Below are 19,441 nucleotides of genomic sequence, written 5' to 3'. Positions count from 1 at the left end.
GGAGGACACTTAAAAATACCCAGCCCTATGTGCTCTCTTGGAACCATTCAGCAACCAGATCCCTGGTCTCTCTTCGTCTGGCTTCATGCCGTTTCACCCATTGCATAGATTTGTTAGTATTTAGCTAAGACCCATGGGCCCACAATGCAGATTTTGTGAGTTCTTTTTCTGAAAAGTTTCCTCTCCTCTGGAATTCTATCTTAAAACTTACAGGCACCTCATGCTCCCTGAACTCAGCTCAGGGAGAACACCAAGTTCTACTCATAATCACCCTCTCTAGTCTATTGTCCTGAATTGCTTAGACAGAAAGCCAGGCAATTATAGGGATTTCCCCTTTTGTACCCCCTTTTATCTGGGATCACAGTTTTGTATGGCTCTGGGCTAGTGTTTGAAAATAATTATATTTTGCTAATTTCTTTTAAAAAAGAAAAGAATGTAAATTTCCTCCCTGTTGCTCTGCCATGACTTCTGGCTGTAAAGATATTATCTTAAATATTTAAACTATCATAAACAAATGCCTGTATTTTTTTATTTTTAGATTCTGTAAAGTATTTTAAGCTGAATATAAAACTGAACAATCAAACTATAATCAACATATTTATTAATTACTTGCCTCAGTGCACTAACTATCCCTCTCATTTTCTCAACATGTCTCTTAGGAAGTTAATTGTAAATTAACATGGAATATTTTCTCAAAAGCATATTTGAGTATTCAGGAATAAACCTTCCATTCTGAGATGCCATTATGTATAGTTTTTTTTTCCTCTTTCCATGAGGTGTTCATCTGAATGAATGATGAATGTTTTTCTTTGACTTAGAAATCTGTTTCCCAGATAAATCTAATTTCATCTGTTTTAGTATGAAAGGAGCTGGACTCAGAACTGAAGATGATTAAAACCCTTTAATTTTTCTTCATAATCATAAAAAAAAACACTTGTCTTTAAAACTTGGAACAACATTATTTGTTGTGCCTTGACAAACATAAAATAAAACTAGCAATCTGGATGTGCTATTTAACTACCCAGGTGATCAATTCTCTTCTTTATCAAGAAAAGTTTATCTTTAAACACAAAGATGCATAAGGCTGAACTATTAGATGTAAACAAGGACAATTATACTAATGGAACTGCTGCCCTGTATATATAATGTAATGGATAATTAGTGAGTGTATTATTTAAATGTTTTGTCTAATTAAGAGGCAGAGGACAATGATGCCTGTCTTGGGAAGGAACATAAAGCCCCACATAGATGTCTGCTTTACTTGGGAGCTGCTGGGGCTGATGGAATGTTGAGATTCAGCAAAGGAGATTTGCAGAAAATTTTCCCAAGATAACCTTGGAGATTGGATTGAATGCTTAACATCTGGAATTGACCAAGTGTACTCATTGGCTAAATTTATAATTCTTTCTCTTTTGTGATAAACAAGCGTATTTCCGGTCTACCTACCCCGATCCCTAAGCTATTTCACAAGAAACTATTAGGGCAGAGCACAGTCAGAGATCAGTATCCAAAGTTATGTGTTACAGAAAATTGTTCTAGTGGTTTTTTGAAACTTTTTTTTTTAATTGCCATGTTTTGGGGGAAGTTCCCGTTTACAATATGTTAAATGTAATGTATGATCTAAAGACAAAGCAAAGTCAGGTATTTTTTGGTATCTAAATATGTCTAACAGAAATTGAGAGTAAATAAAATTTAATTTTATCAAAAATGCATTTTTTGGAAGGTGCTGAAATATTTTCTTAATTTTTAGCACTTCAAGAAAACTAATTTTGATTTTATTTTGGTACTTTCTCCCTGCTCTATGGCAAGAAATTTAAGAAGATTGTTTAGTAAGTTTACATAAATTCAGTTATTTTAAAGCTAGAAATAGGAGTTATTTGATGATACATTTACAATATTATAAGCAATTAAAATGAGATTTAATAACATTTTATATTTAATATCTATACTTTTTAGCAATAGACTTGAATACAATAAGGAATTAAGAGGCAATTGATAGTATTTCTTCTAGATAATTGGAATACATCTCAAGTCATAATAAGGATTAGTGCTTTAAAAATTCTTATTTTTAAATGATTGCATTACTCTCATTGATGCTATTGGCTGAATCAATTGTTTTCTCTATATTTTAAAACACATTGACTCTGAAAGTTATTAATATACAACTTGCCATCATCCAGTTTATGTATATGTGCATGCATACATACATACATAAAAAAAATTACCACACTATAAACTTTACAACCTATTCCCTTCTCTTAGAACAGGAGTCTGTGTGTGCATATACTAACCTTTTTGTTATGCAAATGATACATATAAAAAAGCAGTTAATATTTAAAATTTATAAAGAGCTTGCACAACTTATTATCAAAAAATGAACAACACAATTAAAAAATGGGCAGAGGTCTTTAATAGACATCTTTTCAAAGAACACATAGGTGGCCAACAGGCATATGAAAAATTGCTCAACATCACTAATCATCAAGGAAATGCAAATCAAAACCTCAATGAGCTATCACCTCCTATCAAAATGGCTATTAACAAAACACAAAAAGTACTTAAGTGTTGAGGATATGGAAAAAAAGGGGACCTTAGTACCTTATTGTGGGAATGTTATTTAGTGTACCCACTCTGGAACATAGTATGGAGGTTCCTCAAATAATTAAAAATAGAACTCTCACACCATCTAGCAATTTCACTTCGTATTTATCAGAAGAAAAAAACCCCATGAATTTAAAGAGATGGAAATACCCTTATGTTCACTGCAGCATTAGTTATAGTAGCCAAGAAATGGAAACACCATATGTGTTCATCAATAGATGAATCTATAAATAATTTTTGGTATGCATATACTATGGAATATTACTCAGCCATAGAGAAGAAATTAACCTTGCCATTTGTGACATGAGTGGATATAGAGGGTATTACGCTAAGTGAAATAAGTCAGATGGAAAAAGACCAATATATGATTTTACCTTTATGTGAAATCTAAAAAACAAAATTAATGAAGAAACAAAATAGAAACAGACTAATAAATGCAGAAAACAAACTGGTGGTTGCAAGAGGTGTGAAGGGGTTATGGGGTGGGTAAAATAGTTAAGTGGTATGAACTTATACAGTTTAGGAATACAGTGTGGCCTTGACTTACGAGTGTCCCGACTAACGAGTTTTTTGAGATACCAGCTGTCTCTTGGCTGATTTTTTGCTTTGAGTTGACAGAGTAATTTGAGTTAATGAGCTCCTTAATGAGCTCCCTAACGAGCTCGGTCTCGGAACGAATTAAACTCGTAAGTCAAGGCCCCACTGTATAGTCAATAATATTGTAATAACTTTTTATGGTGACAGATGTTAACTTATTGTGGTGGTCATTTCATAATGTAGATAAATATTGAATCACTATGATGTACAACTGAAATTAATAGGATATTGTATGCCAATTATACTTCAGTTAGAAAAAAATAAAGGTTACTGACAGGATTTGTACCAACTCACTTTGACCAGAGATCTGGAGATGCTACTTAGCAAAGAGAGCCCAGGACTAGGTTTAAGGATATCGTGGCTTGTTCCAGTGCTGCCTTTCATGTGTCCTATCTCTGCTTAAAATAAAAATTTTACTTTACATAATACATTCTGCTTTATGAATCTATGATTACAGAAAATGTATTGGTTTTTATAAATACTGTATTAAGTCCAGGGAAAATCATAATACATAGGTTCTAACATTCAAATTGTGCCAGCTAGACAAAATACTGCCTCTCTGGCATGTACTAAAAAGCAATCTTTACCTGTTTCACAATTCTGTCATGTAAGGATTCTATGATAGTTTCTGTAGTAATGAAACATCAAACAGCAGCGCTGAACAAAGAAATTGTTACAAGAATTGGCAAGAGCATTGGTCTGTATGCTGCAAGATCTGAATTTTTATTCTTGTTTTCAAGTGTAAGCGGATCCATTTTTAGGCTTGAAGTCATTTTGCTGTAAAATAAGAATTTGCCTGGAGTGATCTATTCTACAAGTTGCTCTCCATTTCATGTGTCATACAAGAATTTTATTTGTATGCCCTGGAGCTTGGAGAACACACTGTATTATTTTTAAAACCATGGATGAAATACTTAAATGTCTCTTGGAAACCCATAGGGCTGCATTTGGGAAGAAACTGAATTTCCACAGAGGAAGAATACATGGAGCATGTTTTCCATTGACCACGTGCAGGACTTTTGTGAGGGATTTCTGGCCTAAAATGGTCTTAGATCCTGCCCAAGAGGCTCACCTCAGTGATAAGAAGACAGTCAGAAATAAGATGGAAATATACTATTCTGTATCCATGCTATGAAGGGAAATGTAAGCAATCAGCAGAGAAACATACTCACCCGAGAAGGAATGATTGGGGTATCTCTGTGGTTCCCGTACAAAGGCTCATGACCAAAAAGAACCACCATTTTTAATCATCTGCCATAGTTCTTGGAAATTTGTACCAAATCAGGACCAGGCAAATGAAAGGATTCACGTCCCCTAATTTCTTCCTGCTTCAGGAGGCATCACAGAGAGCGCAGTGAGGAGGGGGAATGAGTAGAAATACTAGGAAGGAACACGGAAAGGAAGAAGCCGCTTCTCTTCCTCAGCTCCGCCCCATCTGCCACAAGCCCAAGATATGGGGAGCAAAGAACTTTAAGCAAATGAAGTAATTTTTTTTTAAGTGACTACTCAAGACTGGACATATTAATCGGTCAATTTACATTTTTGAATTAAAAAAATGGATAAATGTATTCCTTTAATCTGAGTGTGAGCTGAAATGTCATATGTCTGCCTACAGTGTTATCTGGAGATAGGGAAATAAATAACTCTCAGAGCTGATTTCAGTAGGTTATGTACCAGTTCCACTACAAATATAGAATAGTGTAACATTTTATTTCCAAAGCAGTACTCAACCTTGGTATTGGTACTGAGAAGAAAAAGAGTAGAACTAATTTCTGTTTGAGGATGGGGGCAGCAAGACACATTTACCAGACACTAAAGGTAAAGTGTTGAGGGAAGGCATTGTGTGCTCTGGCAAGAAATTTATAGTACTATATCTCATAGTCTAGACAGGAGCACCAGTTCATTTTAATTACTCTAAAAAAGTGGTAGGACTTGTAATGAAAATAAATATCATATTTACATAGTTTGTGATTTAAATGTTTTATAAGTAATATATTTATGCTTTAAATTTATCAATTGTGGAATTAAGTGGATAAAGAGTGGGGCAGAAAGAAGCTAATGTTATTTGATGTATATAGAGAACATGGTAATAAAGTTATCACCAGTATCAAGGCATTTTGCTATTCCCTGCCTTTGTGGAGTTAGATAGGATGCTGCCCATCTCTATTTATGAAAGTTATGGAATATTAGTCTTTACATGAAATAATAAGTGGTCATTATAGAACCAGATTTTTCCTCTAATGTTTGACTTGAATTGGAAGAATTCCCTGAGTGGATTAAAACAACAACATAAATCTTGAGCAATTTATTGCACAAGTAATCTATTAACTTATTAACTTGACTGGTCTAAACAGTGTTATGACAAGATAGCTTTTATAGCTTCAATTTCTTTATTAATCAGGATCTTTATCTTATACTTTCACACTAAACACAGCTGGTCATGTAACCCCTCTGTCATTATACATTATTGGTCAAAAATAGATTCATGGAGAATTTATAATTCCTATTTGTAAAATGAAAACCATAAGTCCAAAAGTATAGTTAATAGAAAATTTATTTATAATATTTGTATATCCATATATCATGTGAATACATAGAAAAATATATATTATACTAGAGGCCTGATGCATGAACATTCATGCACTCTACTGGGGAGGGTCCCTCAGCCCAGTCTGCGCCCTCTCATAGTCCAGGACCCTTCAGGGGATATCCACCTGTGACTTAGGCCTGCTCCCTGGGGAATAGGGCCTAAGCTGGTAGTCAGACATTCTTCTGGCAGCCTGGGAGCCCTCGGGGGATGTCCAACTGACAGCTTAGGCCCACTCCCTGTGGGGATTGAGCTTAAGCCGCAGTTGGACACCCTTAATGCTACCGAGGAGGTGGGAGAGGCTCCTGCCACCACTGCTGCACTTGTAGCCATCAGCCCGGCTTGTGGCTGAGCAGAGCTGCATTGAGCATCTGCCCCCTGGTGGTCAATGCACATCATAGTGATCAGTCATTCCTGGGCATTCCACCATTAGGGTCTATTTGCATATTATCCTTTTATTATATGGGATTATTGATTATATTTCTACTAGGAGTCCAGTGCATGAATTCATGCACCTTGAAAGGAACTGTGGGCCACAAGGCTGCAGTGGGCACTGGGACAGGTCTTGGTCCATCCCCCTGCCTGCCCTCTCCTACTGTGGCCCCTGTCCCCTGTCTGCCGGCAGCCCCGCTCCTGCCACTACCGCTCCCACATGCTGACGGCACTGGCCATGCTTGCAAGCGTTAATGGTGCAGAGTGATTGGGGCCGGTGCCAACAGCGGGTTTGAGCAGGGCTGGCACTGTCATAGGGTGCTAGCGGCGGCTGCCACCCCAATCACTCCTCAGGTGTAGGGGAGGTGGAGAAGCCCTCAGGGGCGATTGGGGCCTGCAGCTGCCGCTCACACCCGCAGATGGCACCAAGCGATTGGGACTGGTGCCGGGCGCCTGCAGTGGGTGTGAGCAGTGGCTCCAGCACTGGCTGTGGGTGCTAGAAGGGCTGGCGCTGGCTGTGAGTGTGAGCAGTGGCCCTAGTACCGGCAGTGGATGCGAGCAGGGCCTTTGCCAACAGTAGGTGCAAGAGGTGCCTGCCAGTCCTGATCGTCCCTCAGGAGCAGGGGCAGGTGGAGAAGCCCTGAGGGGCGATCGGGGCTGGAAGCTGCCACTTGCACCCACTGATGGTGCCAAGCGATTGGGGCAGGTGTGAGTGGGGATGGCACTAGCAGCAGGTGCGAGTGCTGGGTGGGACTGTTGCATGCAGGAGCAAAGAATTTTCAGTAACTACCAGAGGCTCGCCCAGATGACAGTGACCAGTGCCCTGCCTTAGTCTGTTGCCCCTACCCAACTGCTCTACTATCTTGCTGCGGCCAATGCCTGCCATGTTCCATGCATGCGCCCTGGTGGTCAGTGCATGTCATAGTGACCAGTTATTTAGTTGTGTGATTGTTCCGCCGTTTGGTCTATTTGCATATTAGCCTTTTATTATATAGGACTAGAAGCCTGGTGAACAAAAATTTGTGCACTCGGGGGGCCCCTCAGCCTGGCCTATGCCCTCTTGCAGTCTGGGACCCCTTGGAGGATGTTCACCAGCTGGCTTAGGCCCACTTCCTGGGGGATAGGGCTCAAGCTGGCAGTCAGACATCCCTCTGGCAGCCTGGCAGCCCTCAGGAGATGTACACTTGTCAGCAGGGACCAGGCCTAAGCTGCAGTTGGACAGCCTTAGCACTGCTGAGGAGGCGGGAGAGGCTCTCACCACCACCGCTGTACTGGCAGCCATCAGCCTGGCTTGTGGCTGAGCAGAGATCCCCCTGTGGGAGCTCACTGGCCCCCAGGGGGCAGCTCCTGCAATGAGCATCTGCCCCCTGGTGGTCAATGTGTGTCATAGTGACCAGTCATTCCCAGTCGTTCTGCTGTTAGGGTCAGTTTGCATATTACCCTTTTATTATATAGGATAGAGGCCTGGTGCATAGGTGGGGGCTGGCTGGTTTGCCCTGAATGGTGTCCCGGATCAGGGTGGGGGTCCTGCTGGGGTGCCTGGCCAGCCTGGGTGAGGGGCTGGTGGGTGTTTCCAGGCTGGTCATACCCCCTTCAGGGTAGGGGTCCCCACTGGGGTGCCTGACAAGCCTGGGTGAGGGGCTGATGGCTGTTTTCAGGCTGGTCACACTCCCTTCAGGGTGGATGTCCCCACTGGGGTGCCTGGCCAGCCTGGGTAAGGGGCTGAGGGCCGTTTTCAGGCTGGCCACCCTTCCCCCGGCGACGTAAGCTTCCAGCCTCTCCTTTTTTTCTTTTTCTTTATTTTTTAATTCTGGGATTTATTTATTTATTTACAAAGTTTACCTTCTAAACTTTGTAGCCTTGAGAGGAGCTCAGAGCTGGCCAGGGCAGGCAGGAGGGAAACCTCCTGCTCGCTCCAGCTGCGTGTCCACGGCCAGCTGAAAGCAGGTATCTGGGGTTTATTTAGCTTCTAATTGAAACTTTTTTGCTTTGAGTGGAGCTCAGAGCCTGCCGCGGCAAGCGGGAAGCTTGGCTCCCTCCATCATTGGGGCAACCAAGCCTACTGCTCGCTCCAGCTCCGTGGCTGCCGGCCGCCATCTCGGTTGGGTTAATTTGCATATAGTCGCTCTAATTGGCTGGTGGGTGTGGCTTAAGGCATAGCAAGGTGCGGTCAATTTGCATGTTTGTCTTTTATTAGTGCAGATTGGTGGAATAATCGCTATATATAAAAGGCTAATATGCTAATTGTCTGTCCGACTGGTAGCTATGATGTGCACTGACCACCAGGGGGCAGATGCTCAACGCAAGAGCTGACAAGCTGCAGTGACTTGGCAGCAGCAGTTCTCGGGTGACACACCCTGAAACCAGAGAGGGGCGAGCCCAATTCCTCATGGGGCTGTGCGATTCCACCTTTGGCTGGCTGTGGGTTATGTTGTTGCTGGGGCACTGTCGGCCCCGCATCTGGTTTATTGCATACTTTCATTTGTTCCACACCCTGTACGATAGCAACTTTGCAGAGTGCCCTCTCACACACCGGGACTCCTCGGGGGATGTCGGAGAGCCTGTTTCAGCCCAATCTCTGCAGGCCAGGCTGAGGGACCCCACTTGCCAAAGGGACCCTCCCCCCTCACTCCACAGCTGCCCTTCAAGCCATGGCACCACCCCAGGTGCAGCTGGCTGGGGAGGGACTGAGGAAGGTTGACTCCAGGGCGTTTCCAGTCTGTCTTGCCCAGTCCTGCCCCACCGGCCACTTTCTAATTAATTTCTTTCAATGTGCACGAATCTGTGCACTAAGTCACTAGTCATATCTAATAAAAGGTTAATATGCTAAGGGTCTGGTCATCCAGTCAGCCATTCAACCAATCAAAGTGTAATATGCTAATGATATCCTAAGGCCACTCAACCACTTGCTATGACATACACTGACCACCATGGGGTAGACGGTCAACCAGTTGACCAGTCGCTATGATGTGCACTGACCACCGGGGGCAGATGCTCCATGCAGGAGCTGCCCCGTGGTGGTCAGTGCCCTCCCACAGGGGGCACGCCACTCAGCCAGAAGCCAGGCTTACGCCTGGGAGAGCACAGCAGTGGTGGTAGGGAGCAGGCCTACGCCATCAGTTGGACATCCCCCAAGGGCTCCTTGATTGTGAGAGGGCACAGGCCAGTGAGGGACCCCCACCCACCAAGTGCACGAATTTTTATACACTGGGCCTCTAGTAGGAAATATATTACCAATGATATATTAGTTGATATATTATTTCTCTCTAATTAAAGTTTCTAGACATATGATATATTTTTATTTAAATTGCAATTACACACGTATTTTCAATAGTATTTGAATCATGCCATTAACAAAACTCTATTATATTCTCTCTCAAATTGTTTCTTCATTTTGTTTTTTACTACATAAAAACAAAAAATAAAGCTCAGCCTTACCATAAACATGCACAAAGTGATTAAAGATTTCTCATTACAGACTTTAAGGGTGATGTTTCTTTTATTTTGCTCACTTCATCAGCTAACCAATGAAAAGAAAATCCTGGTTCTGTTATCCTGAGAGCAATTGGAGTTTAGATTTTAATTACTTGTATTGCTATTTCAAATAATGGCTAGAAAATTGTCAAGATGTAGTTTATATATGTTCTTAAATATTTTTTATGGATTTCTCATTTTATTTTATCTCTATAAGGTATATACACTTGGTATCACAACATTTGGTCTGCTATTTTATTTGAAAATGTTATAAGAGTTGCATTTCTCTCTTATATCTGAACATTTCATTCTTGCTCTTAACAGCTGAAGATGCATGTGGAGGAACCATGAGAGGATCCAGTGGTATTATATCAAGCCCTAGTTTTCCCAATGAATACCATAACAATGCCGATTGCACTTGGACCATTGTAGCGGAGCCTGGGGACACGATTTCACTCATATTTACCGATTTCCAAATGGAAGAAAAGTATGATTACTTAGAAATAGAAGGTTCTGAGCCACCTACAATATGGTAAGTAGATATTTTTTATTAACCTAGCATTGATATTGTTGCCTAAGACAAATTGGGGATCAAAGTATAGTTATATGTGGGCCTTTACATTTTTGAAAGAAATTTATAATTAACAGGAAAATTATAAGTGGCAGCTGTCAGAGATAAGGGATATTTTAGAAAGTCAGGGCACTGATAGAGCAAATAGATTGGTAGTATTTTGAAAGACAGAGCTTCCCGTCAGTTTTTCCTTATCACTCTATTCATGGAAAGTAATGTGATTTAATCAAAACTTGAGTAAGGATATTACATTTCTAATGTAATCTACAGTTGTGTTATTTAGTATGCTGGTCCATACTTGATGTTTCCTTTCAAATTAATAGAATAGTCCTGGAAGAAATTTGGCTTGATTTTTGTAGTTAAATCTTATATACCCTTTTATCTGAAAGCAAAATTTAAACAATATATTCTGAGTAAGTATGGTTTCTTTCTTTAGAAACTCAAGACATGTTCAGAAAACTGCAGTTTTAAGATCATAATTTTAAAAGAAAATGTTCCTTTATGCCATTTTAAAAAATTGAACGCATTTATTACTAAAGGGTAAAGTAGATTATGAATCAGTAATTAAGTAAAGAATGATAAGATTAGTGAAGAAAAAAAATATATAAACACTAAACTAGGAAGGGCCTTTTAAGCCATGTAGAGGATTTGATAAGAACAATGGGAATTTATTGAAGTGTTTTTATAAAAAACAATTGCATGAAGAGGTCTAAATCCTGAATTTTCAAATGGTTATTCTTATGTGCAAAGATTGATTTTCAGGGGGACTCAATTAGCTGTGGGAAGACCACTTGAGAGGTGATTGCTGAAATCCCAAAACAAATCATGGTAGCTTGGATTATGATGGTATTGATGGAGATAAAAAAAAAAAAAAATGAGTTGAGAGATATTTAGGAGGTATAACGAAAAGGACTCTGTAATGGGCTGAGGAGTGATTAAAGAAAAGATAGTGCTAAAATAAAACATCATTTTCTAACATACAGACTGTTAAAGACGTATTGGAAAATGTTGAATGAAGGTCAAGTTTGCAGTAGGGATGCTATGAATATTGAATTTTTTTAGATATATTTAGTTTGAAGAATCTTTTATATCTGTCTGTATGATTCAGGAGTTCTGAATAGAAGCATAACTGGTATATAGTACACATAGATGGTAATTGAACCAGTAGACATCAGTAATCATGGCTAGATAGAGGCAGGATGGAATGAGAAGACAGGACTAGAAAGGGACTAAGTCTGTGCATCAATAACATAAGAGTCGGGCGTTTTATTTTCTGGAGTAAGCATGGGGCAGTGGAAAGAATGACTTTTAAAATTGATATGAACTTTTCAGTTCAAGAGAAAGCAGATGATAGACTCTTGGGAGAAGCTGCAGTCAAATTTCAATGGCTGTGTAAAGGAAAGCATGGAGACTTTGGCTGTGTTTGCAATATACCACATACAACAGGACAATTTTAATAATTCAGTATTTCCTATATTTGAAAGTAATGGATACTTAAAAATTAATGTTTATTATCTTTCATGAAGTAAAATATGTTCAGGATTTTTTCATCTCTATATTCAACAAGATAATTACCTATTTGTTTTGGTTCATAGAAAATATTGTTAGTCTTCAATATATCGTTAACTTTATGAGCGAGAGTATATAGTTCATGCTATCATTCCAAACTTTTGGGGAAATTACTTCAGAATTTTCCTAAAAGAACTATTGTCTTCATTTAGTTAAGCTTGAATGGCTGGAAAGTAAAATAAATAAATAAAAATTAAAAACACCTTTTTGGCATATCAGGGATTGACTGAGAGTACGAAAAAACATTAATAAATTGTTCCAGGAATACTACAACAAAAATGAAACAAAACAAAAACAGCAATACAATTGAAGAGGATAAAGAAAGGGCCAGCTTGAGTGAAAATTATGTAGTGAGAGAGAGTGGGAATAGCTGAGAAGGACAGTAGAACACCAACAATGTGCATTAGGGAGTTATTAAGGAAAATACCTGTTTAATGTTCAGTATTAAGATATATGCTCAGGCCCTAGCTGATTTGGCTCAGTGGTAGAGCATCAGGCTGTGGACTGAGCGATCCCGGGTTTGATTCCAGTCAAGGGCTCATACTCAGGTTGCGGGCTCAATCCCCAGTAGGGGGCATGCAGGAGGCAGCCAATCAATGATTCTCTCTCATCATTGATGTTTCTATCTCTCTCTCCCTCTTCCTTCCTCTCTGAAATCAATAAAAAAATATGTTAAAAAAGATATATGTTCAGCTGGGTTGAAATTTAATACTTAATTCCATTCTTGTGGGGTAATCGTTGACAATTGAAATCTGTTGAAATCAGCCTGAAACATTTGCACCAGGTTTTGAAGAGAAATTCATCACCTTTTGACATATGATCCCAAGGTATGTGGTTTATGTACTAGTAAGTAAAGTACAAACCTGTCTGTTTTCTCACAATGTTGTAAATTATCAGAAAAAGAACAATGATTTTTCTAACTTTTCATTTTTTCCTTATGGTGTGGACGTGTTGTATAGTTTCTTAGGAAATAATAGTTTTAAACCAGGGGTTTTAAAGGATTTGTGATTGGGAAAGGATTTTTATAAATTCTATCCTATCTAATAAAAGAGAAACATGGTAATTGTTGTACGACCGCTAACCTTCCCATTGGTTAATCAGGGCAATATGCAAATTAACTGCCAGCCAAGATGGCGGCCGGCAGCCAGGCAGCTTAAACTGAACATGAGGCTTGCTTGCTTCAGTGACGGAGGACTAAAACGTTCCCGCCTGCCTTGCTGTTCCCTGCCTACCTTGCCGGCCTCTGAGCCTGCAGTTTGAAACATAGTAACAAATATAGACGCTAAACAAAACCCCAGAAACCAGCATTCAGCCAGCCGGGATCTCAGAGCTGGAGATGATACAGAGTTTTGATTATAGAACCTAAACAAACCAGATACCTACTTTCAGCAGCGGAGGCCTCAGAGCTGGAGCCAGAGCTAAAGCTGGCCCAGAATAAAAAAAAAAAAGAAAAAAAAGGAGCAGTTGGGAGGTTCAACCCTCAGCCCCTCAACCAGACTGGCCAGGCACCCCAGTGGGGACTCCCACCCTGAAGGGTGTGTGACCAGCTGCAAACAGCCATCATCCCCTCACCCAGGCTGGCCAGGCACCCCAGTAGGGACCCCCACCCTGAAGGGTGAGTGACCAGCTGCAAACAGCCATCATCCCCTCACCCAGGCACCCCAGTGGGGACCCCCACCCTGATCCAGGACACCCTTCAGGGCAAACCAGCTAGCCCCACCCATGCACCAGGCCTCTATCCTATATAGTAAAAGGGTAATATGCCTCCCAGCACCGGGATCAGCGGAGCTGAGAGGCCTCCCGGCACCAGGATCAGTGTGACAGGGGGCAGCGCCCAAACCCCCTGATCGCCCTGTGGCTCTGTGTGTGACAGGGTGCGGTGCCCCAACTCCCCCCCACCCCCCTTACACACACACGGGCCCTGCTCTGTGTGTGACAGGGTAGAGCCATAACCTCCCCATCGGCCCTGCCCTGAGTGTGACAGTGGTGGCGCCCCAACCCCCTGATCAGCCCTTCTCTGTGGGTTATAGAGGGCGGCGCCCCAACCCCCCCCCCCCCATGGGCCCTGCTCTGTGTGTGATGGGGTAGAGCCATAACCTCCCCATTGGCCCTGCCCTGAGTGTGACAGTGGCAGCGCCCCAACCCCCTGATCGGCCCTGCTCTGTGGGTGATAGAGGGTGGTGCCCCAACCCCCTGATGGGCCCTGCTCTGTGTGTGACAGGGGACAGTGCCCCAACTCCCCTATTGGCCCTACTCTGTGAGTGACAGAGGGGAGCTCCTCAACCCCCTGATGGGCCCTGCTCTGTGCATGACAGGGGGGAGCTCTCCAACCCCCTGATGGGCCCTGCTCTGTGCGTGACAGGGTACGGAGCCCCAACCCCCCTGATGGGCCCTGCTCTGTGCGTGACAGGGTACGGAGCCCCAACCCCCCTGATGGGCCCTGCTCTGTGCGTGACGGGGTGGCGCCGCAACCTCCCCATCGACCCTGCCTTGGGTGTGACAGGGGGCGGTGCCCCAACCCCCCAATCTGCCCTACCCTGAGCATGACTGAGGGTGGCATCGCAACCTCCCAATCCGCCCTGCTCTGTGTATGACAGGGGGCGGCGCCCCAACTCCTCAATCGGCCCTGCTCTGAGCCCAACCAGGGGCTGCACCTAGGGATTGGGCCTTCCCTCTGCCACCTGGGAGCAGGCCTAAGCCAGCAGGGCGTTATCTCCTGAGGGGTCCCAGACTGCGAGAGGGACCAGGCCAGGCTGAGGGAACCCCCTTCCCCCAGAGTGCACAAATTTTTGTGCACCAGGCCTCTAGTTGTTTTATAATTAAGCAATCTTTTTCAATTAAATTGGAGTTCATGAACATACTAAACACATACTGATTAACACTGAAAATTCAGTTAAAAAGAAAATTCAAGTTATACTTTTAATTTACTCAGGAAGTAAAGTATAATATCACTCAAGGAAAGACTAGATGAGGTCATATTTAAAAAACAAATACTTAACTTTTCAAGTTCGTTGCTTATATCTTAATGAGCATAAGTAAAACCATTATATTTGTAGAACTATCTTGCTGAATCTTCAGGTAAATTATATAAATTCTTTACATATATTCTTAATATTAATGTAATAAATTATATATACACCCAGGCACATATGCTTCCAATAATGTCTTTGTACTTAATTTACCTTTGTCATATTATCTATTGTTAATATATATATTTTATCTTTTTTAACTCTTCTTTCTTCCACAAGAACAGTTTATCCTCCACATAACCACTTGTAATGATAAATTCTGAAACTTCATGGATTTCACCTTTTGAAATTATTCTGTTTCTTGAGGAAATGATTGAAGGAGCATGACAGGATTAGGTTACTAGGAATCACTGAGTGCTATGAAGACACTTTTTGGAATGAGATCATGGATTTTGACAGAACTGAATCTGTCTTATTAGAGCAGGGTAACATTATGCAAACTCACAGAAAATAGAGTGCTCATTTAGCTATTCACCATGTTCTCATCTTTACTCCCACCCTTCCTTCCCATGTTCCAGTAATAATGGCATCCCTTCAGTTTCTTAAAATAGGACACAATTAATAAGTCCTTTGCAAATGCTATTTAATTTTCCTGAATGTTCTGCCCCTCCTTCTCCATTTTTTTACCTGACTAATGTTTATTCCCTCTTCTAATTACATTTTAAAAATTACTTCCTCTCTTTTGTCTTCTCTGAGTGTTTAAAGTAGGTAAAATCGTCCTGCTGCACTTCCACAACATTGTCTACATCTTTTAATATCCATTAGAGTTTAAAATTCCTTGTTCAGTGCTTATATTCCTTAAATACTATAATCTCAGTGAAGGCAGATACCATATCAATTTAATTTAAAAATCTTAGGACTGTGTCCAGAGCGTATGATGTACCTCATGCTTTTTAAGTGAATGAATAAATGTTATTTATTTGTTTTATGCACCAGAAAACATGTCACCATAACAACATAGTCTCTCCCTGAGTGTAGATATTTATGGCAAGACACGTTATAATTAGAATCTTGCTCAGTGATCACAGAATTAGAACAGAAAAAGGCAGTTATTGGTTTTAACATTCCTAAGCTACCATAACCACATTTGGCCATTCCAGAGTGACATACTTGCCAAAGGAGTGAGAACGATCAAGTCTGTGGGCTGGTGGACTGTTCCATTGAGTTGATGTCTTTCCTTCACTGTGTAAACTGGACAAGTTATAATCTGCTGGGTTAAGATTTTGCTTCCATGCTTTTAAATTCCATCCTTGCCTCGTTAAAAATCTTCACAGGTCTTCTTGACTGAAGTTTGAGTGTTCTTGAATTCACATATCTATAATACCTATACACACACACACACACACACACACACACACCCCATATCTTGCCTAGGAAAAAGTAATTTTGCAGAAGCCTGGGTATATACTACATGCTAAAAATAAGGTCCAGTTTTCATTCATTCAACAAACACATCATACTTTGTCCTGGGGGATATATTTACACTGGTTAATAAAATATTCATGAATTCTGATCACACGGAGACTATAATGTACTCTTCTCTATATACCTTATGATATTAAACACTAATGAACCAGTGCTTGTATAGAATAGTCCACTTGATCTCATCTTACAAATAATTCTTGTTATTACATAACATTTTTCATGATCTTCTTGATGATAGAACTAGATTTGTCTGCTATAATAAAAATTACATACTAGACATAACTGAAAGGCATCCTGGGATAACTTTTTTTTTCTAAAGTACGTTACCTTTTACTTACATAGTTGACCCTTGAACAACTCAGGAATTAGGAAAATTGACCCCTAGTACAATTGAAAGTCTGTGCATAACTTTGACTCCCCCAAAACATAGGTGTCCTTTAGTATCAATAGAGAATTGATTCCAAAATCTATTGAGGATAACAAAATTCATGCATATTCAAGTCCTCTATATCCAAAGATTACCTACTGTGAATCAAAAACAAATATGTAAAGGGGGCTAACTGTATGGTAATAGATGGTAACTGCACTTTTAGGGTGATTACTATGTAGTATATAAATATATCAAATTAGAATGTACACTTGAAGTTACATATTATTGTTTTTTAAACTATCTCTTGATAAAAAATATGATTAATTATTAGATGATTAAAAATTTGGCATTTTTCTGTTTCTGGAGACATTATAGTTATAAATTACCTTCCTAGACTTTTCCATGTAATAAAAACCGGCCTACACTATTATAACCATAATTTATAGTTTTATTACATTCTTTCAGTTGGTGTCACTCTACCCTGTATAACTGAGAATATGCTGTAATGAGATAAAGTTTCTCAACTTGTATTCATAAATGTCACAAATAAAGAACCTTTAAAATATTTTTACGAGTAGAAATCATTATCATGTATACATGTGCTATTTCTACTACTAAATTATTGGGTAAGCTCAGGTATAAGATTTACTGTTTCTGAGTTTTACATCTCTCACAATTTTCCTTGTGCTTTTGAATATTTAATGAACTTTTTAATATTGTCCTGCTGGGTATTGTGGCATTGCCCTCTATCTTTAATTTATTATTTAAATTATTCAGAATTTATATTATTGAGGATTAGACCAATGTTAAAATTAGTTCATGAATTTGTCCTTGATAGTGGCAGCAAGGATATGGATAACTTGCTGAGTAGGCATCAACTTTAAAAGGTTAATTGTGTGATTCATAATCTAGAGCTCTCATAGATAACTTAGTATGTATAGCATCCATGAGTTTATCTTAAGTTCTAGTTGAATACTCAGAAAAGAAAATGCTATGTCCCAGTGATCTTAAGTTTTTATTTCTGTGATTTTATTATCATATATAAATAATGTGATCCATGAGTTCATATTTTACTTTATAAATAAGATTTCCTATTATGCTTGTTTTCCTTAAACTTTGTCAGTTTTTCTTTTTTAATTCTTACCCTAGGATATGTTTTTCTTAATTTTTTTAGAGAGTGTGGAATGGAGGGAGGGAGAGAAGAAGAGGGAGAGAGAGAGGGAGAGGGAGAGAGAGAAACATCTATTAGTTGCCTCCTATACATGTGCCAGGACCAGGGATCCAACCTGCAACCTAAATATGTTCCCTGATCAGAATTCAAACCCGCAACCAGTGCACAGGACAACATTCCAACCAACTGAGCTACCCGGCCAGATCAGACTTCGTTAGTTTTTAAAGTTGGCTTCCAGGGTAAATGCTCTGTAGGAATACAATATTTGTAGAGACCAGAAGAAATTATGATTTCTTGATTCTTTTACCTAATATTTCCTGTCAAGTTATCTTTGATTAAATCATGAAATTTACCAAAAGTAGTCAGCTTTTATGTTATTGGTAGAACATTTTGACCTTTCCAGAAGATCACTGGGCCATTGCATTTTCTTTTATGAGTATATTATTTGATTTCATGTGAGAGCCAATATCAACATATATCAGTGTTAATTATCTTAATAATTATTGGGTGTCACTTAAATATATTGAGATAGATCAATTGCCCTGAACACTATAAGTATATTTTATTACTGTTATCTTTAACAATATTCTTTCAAATATTCAATCCTTTATCTCACTGTTGATGAGAAATGAATTAGTAAAGGCTCTATTGTTCTGGTACTACTTACTATATATACATATTGAAGCTATTTCATGATCATCTTAATCAGAAAATATATAACACTTAGGATCAGAGAGAATTTCAGATATTATATTTATAATACAGGAGGAATTATATGTTTGAATAGATGGAAAAACTAAGGGTAATCAATAATAAAGAGTCAGGGTCGTAATGACTGATTACGACCGAAGTCTTGACCAGACCGGAAGTCAGTGCTGGGTTGCTGTGGCACCCTGACCCAGCACTGACTGCCTAGGAGGCTGCAAATCAGACCCAGAGAGAGTCCTGCAGAGAGAGAGGCAGGGTCTGATCTGTAGCCTCTGTGGCAGCCATTGAACAGAACTTGCCTCACTTTCTCTCCCAGCCTGGCCAACAGCCATGCCTCCATTTCTCTCTAGGCCTCCACCGAGGATGCTGATCAGTCCTGCCTTTCTGATCAGGCCCTGTTGATACGCCCAGAGATGCTGACTGGCATAGAAACTGACCAATCAGAATCAAATCTGGGTGAATGTAAGGAGCCAATGGCTGCCTAGGAGGTAGAGCTTTTGATGCTGACTGGCATAGTAACTGACCAATCAGAACTAAATGGGCAATTGGGGGGCAAGATCAGGCCTGCAGGCTGGCAGGGGAGGGCAGTTAGGGGTGATCAGGTAGGCAGAGGCAATTAGGAGTGATCAGGCTAGCAGGGAAGGGTAGTTGGGGGTGTGCAGGCAGGCAGAGGCAGTTAGGGGCCTAAACCGGCAGTTGGACATCTCTGGAGGGGTCCCTGATTGGATTGGGTGAAACCTGAGTTGAGGGAACCCCCTCCCTCCTCCCATGCATGAATTTTGTGCACCAGGCCTCTAATAGTTATCTACACTAATAAAAGAGAAACATGGTAATTGGCGTACGACCGCTACCAATTTCATTGGCTAATCAGGGCAATATGCAAATTAACTGCCAGCCAAGATGGCGG

General features: G+C 40.4%; 1 protein-coding gene across 2 annotated transcripts in view; it reads left to right on the top strand.

The window, feature by feature from the left end:
- Positions 1-19,441, top strand: part of CSMD3 (CUB and Sushi multiple domains 3) — an 879,736-nt gene that overhangs the window by 226,642 nt on the left and 633,653 nt on the right. For both annotated transcript variants that reach the window (XM_081111575.1, XM_081111574.1), the window contains exon 5: positions 10,016-10,223. In XM_081111575.1, coding sequence (XP_080967701.1) covers positions 10,016-10,223 — 208 coding nt within the window. The remainder of the gene's footprint in view (positions 1-10,015; positions 10,224-19,441) is intronic.

This window comes from Myotis nattereri (genome assembly GCF_964212035.1).
Source record: "Myotis nattereri genome assembly, chromosome: 17".
In the NCBI taxonomy this organism is placed as follows: Eukaryota; Metazoa; Chordata; class Mammalia; order Chiroptera; family Vespertilionidae; genus Myotis; species Myotis nattereri.
This window is presented reverse-complemented; position numbering and strand designations above follow the sequence as displayed.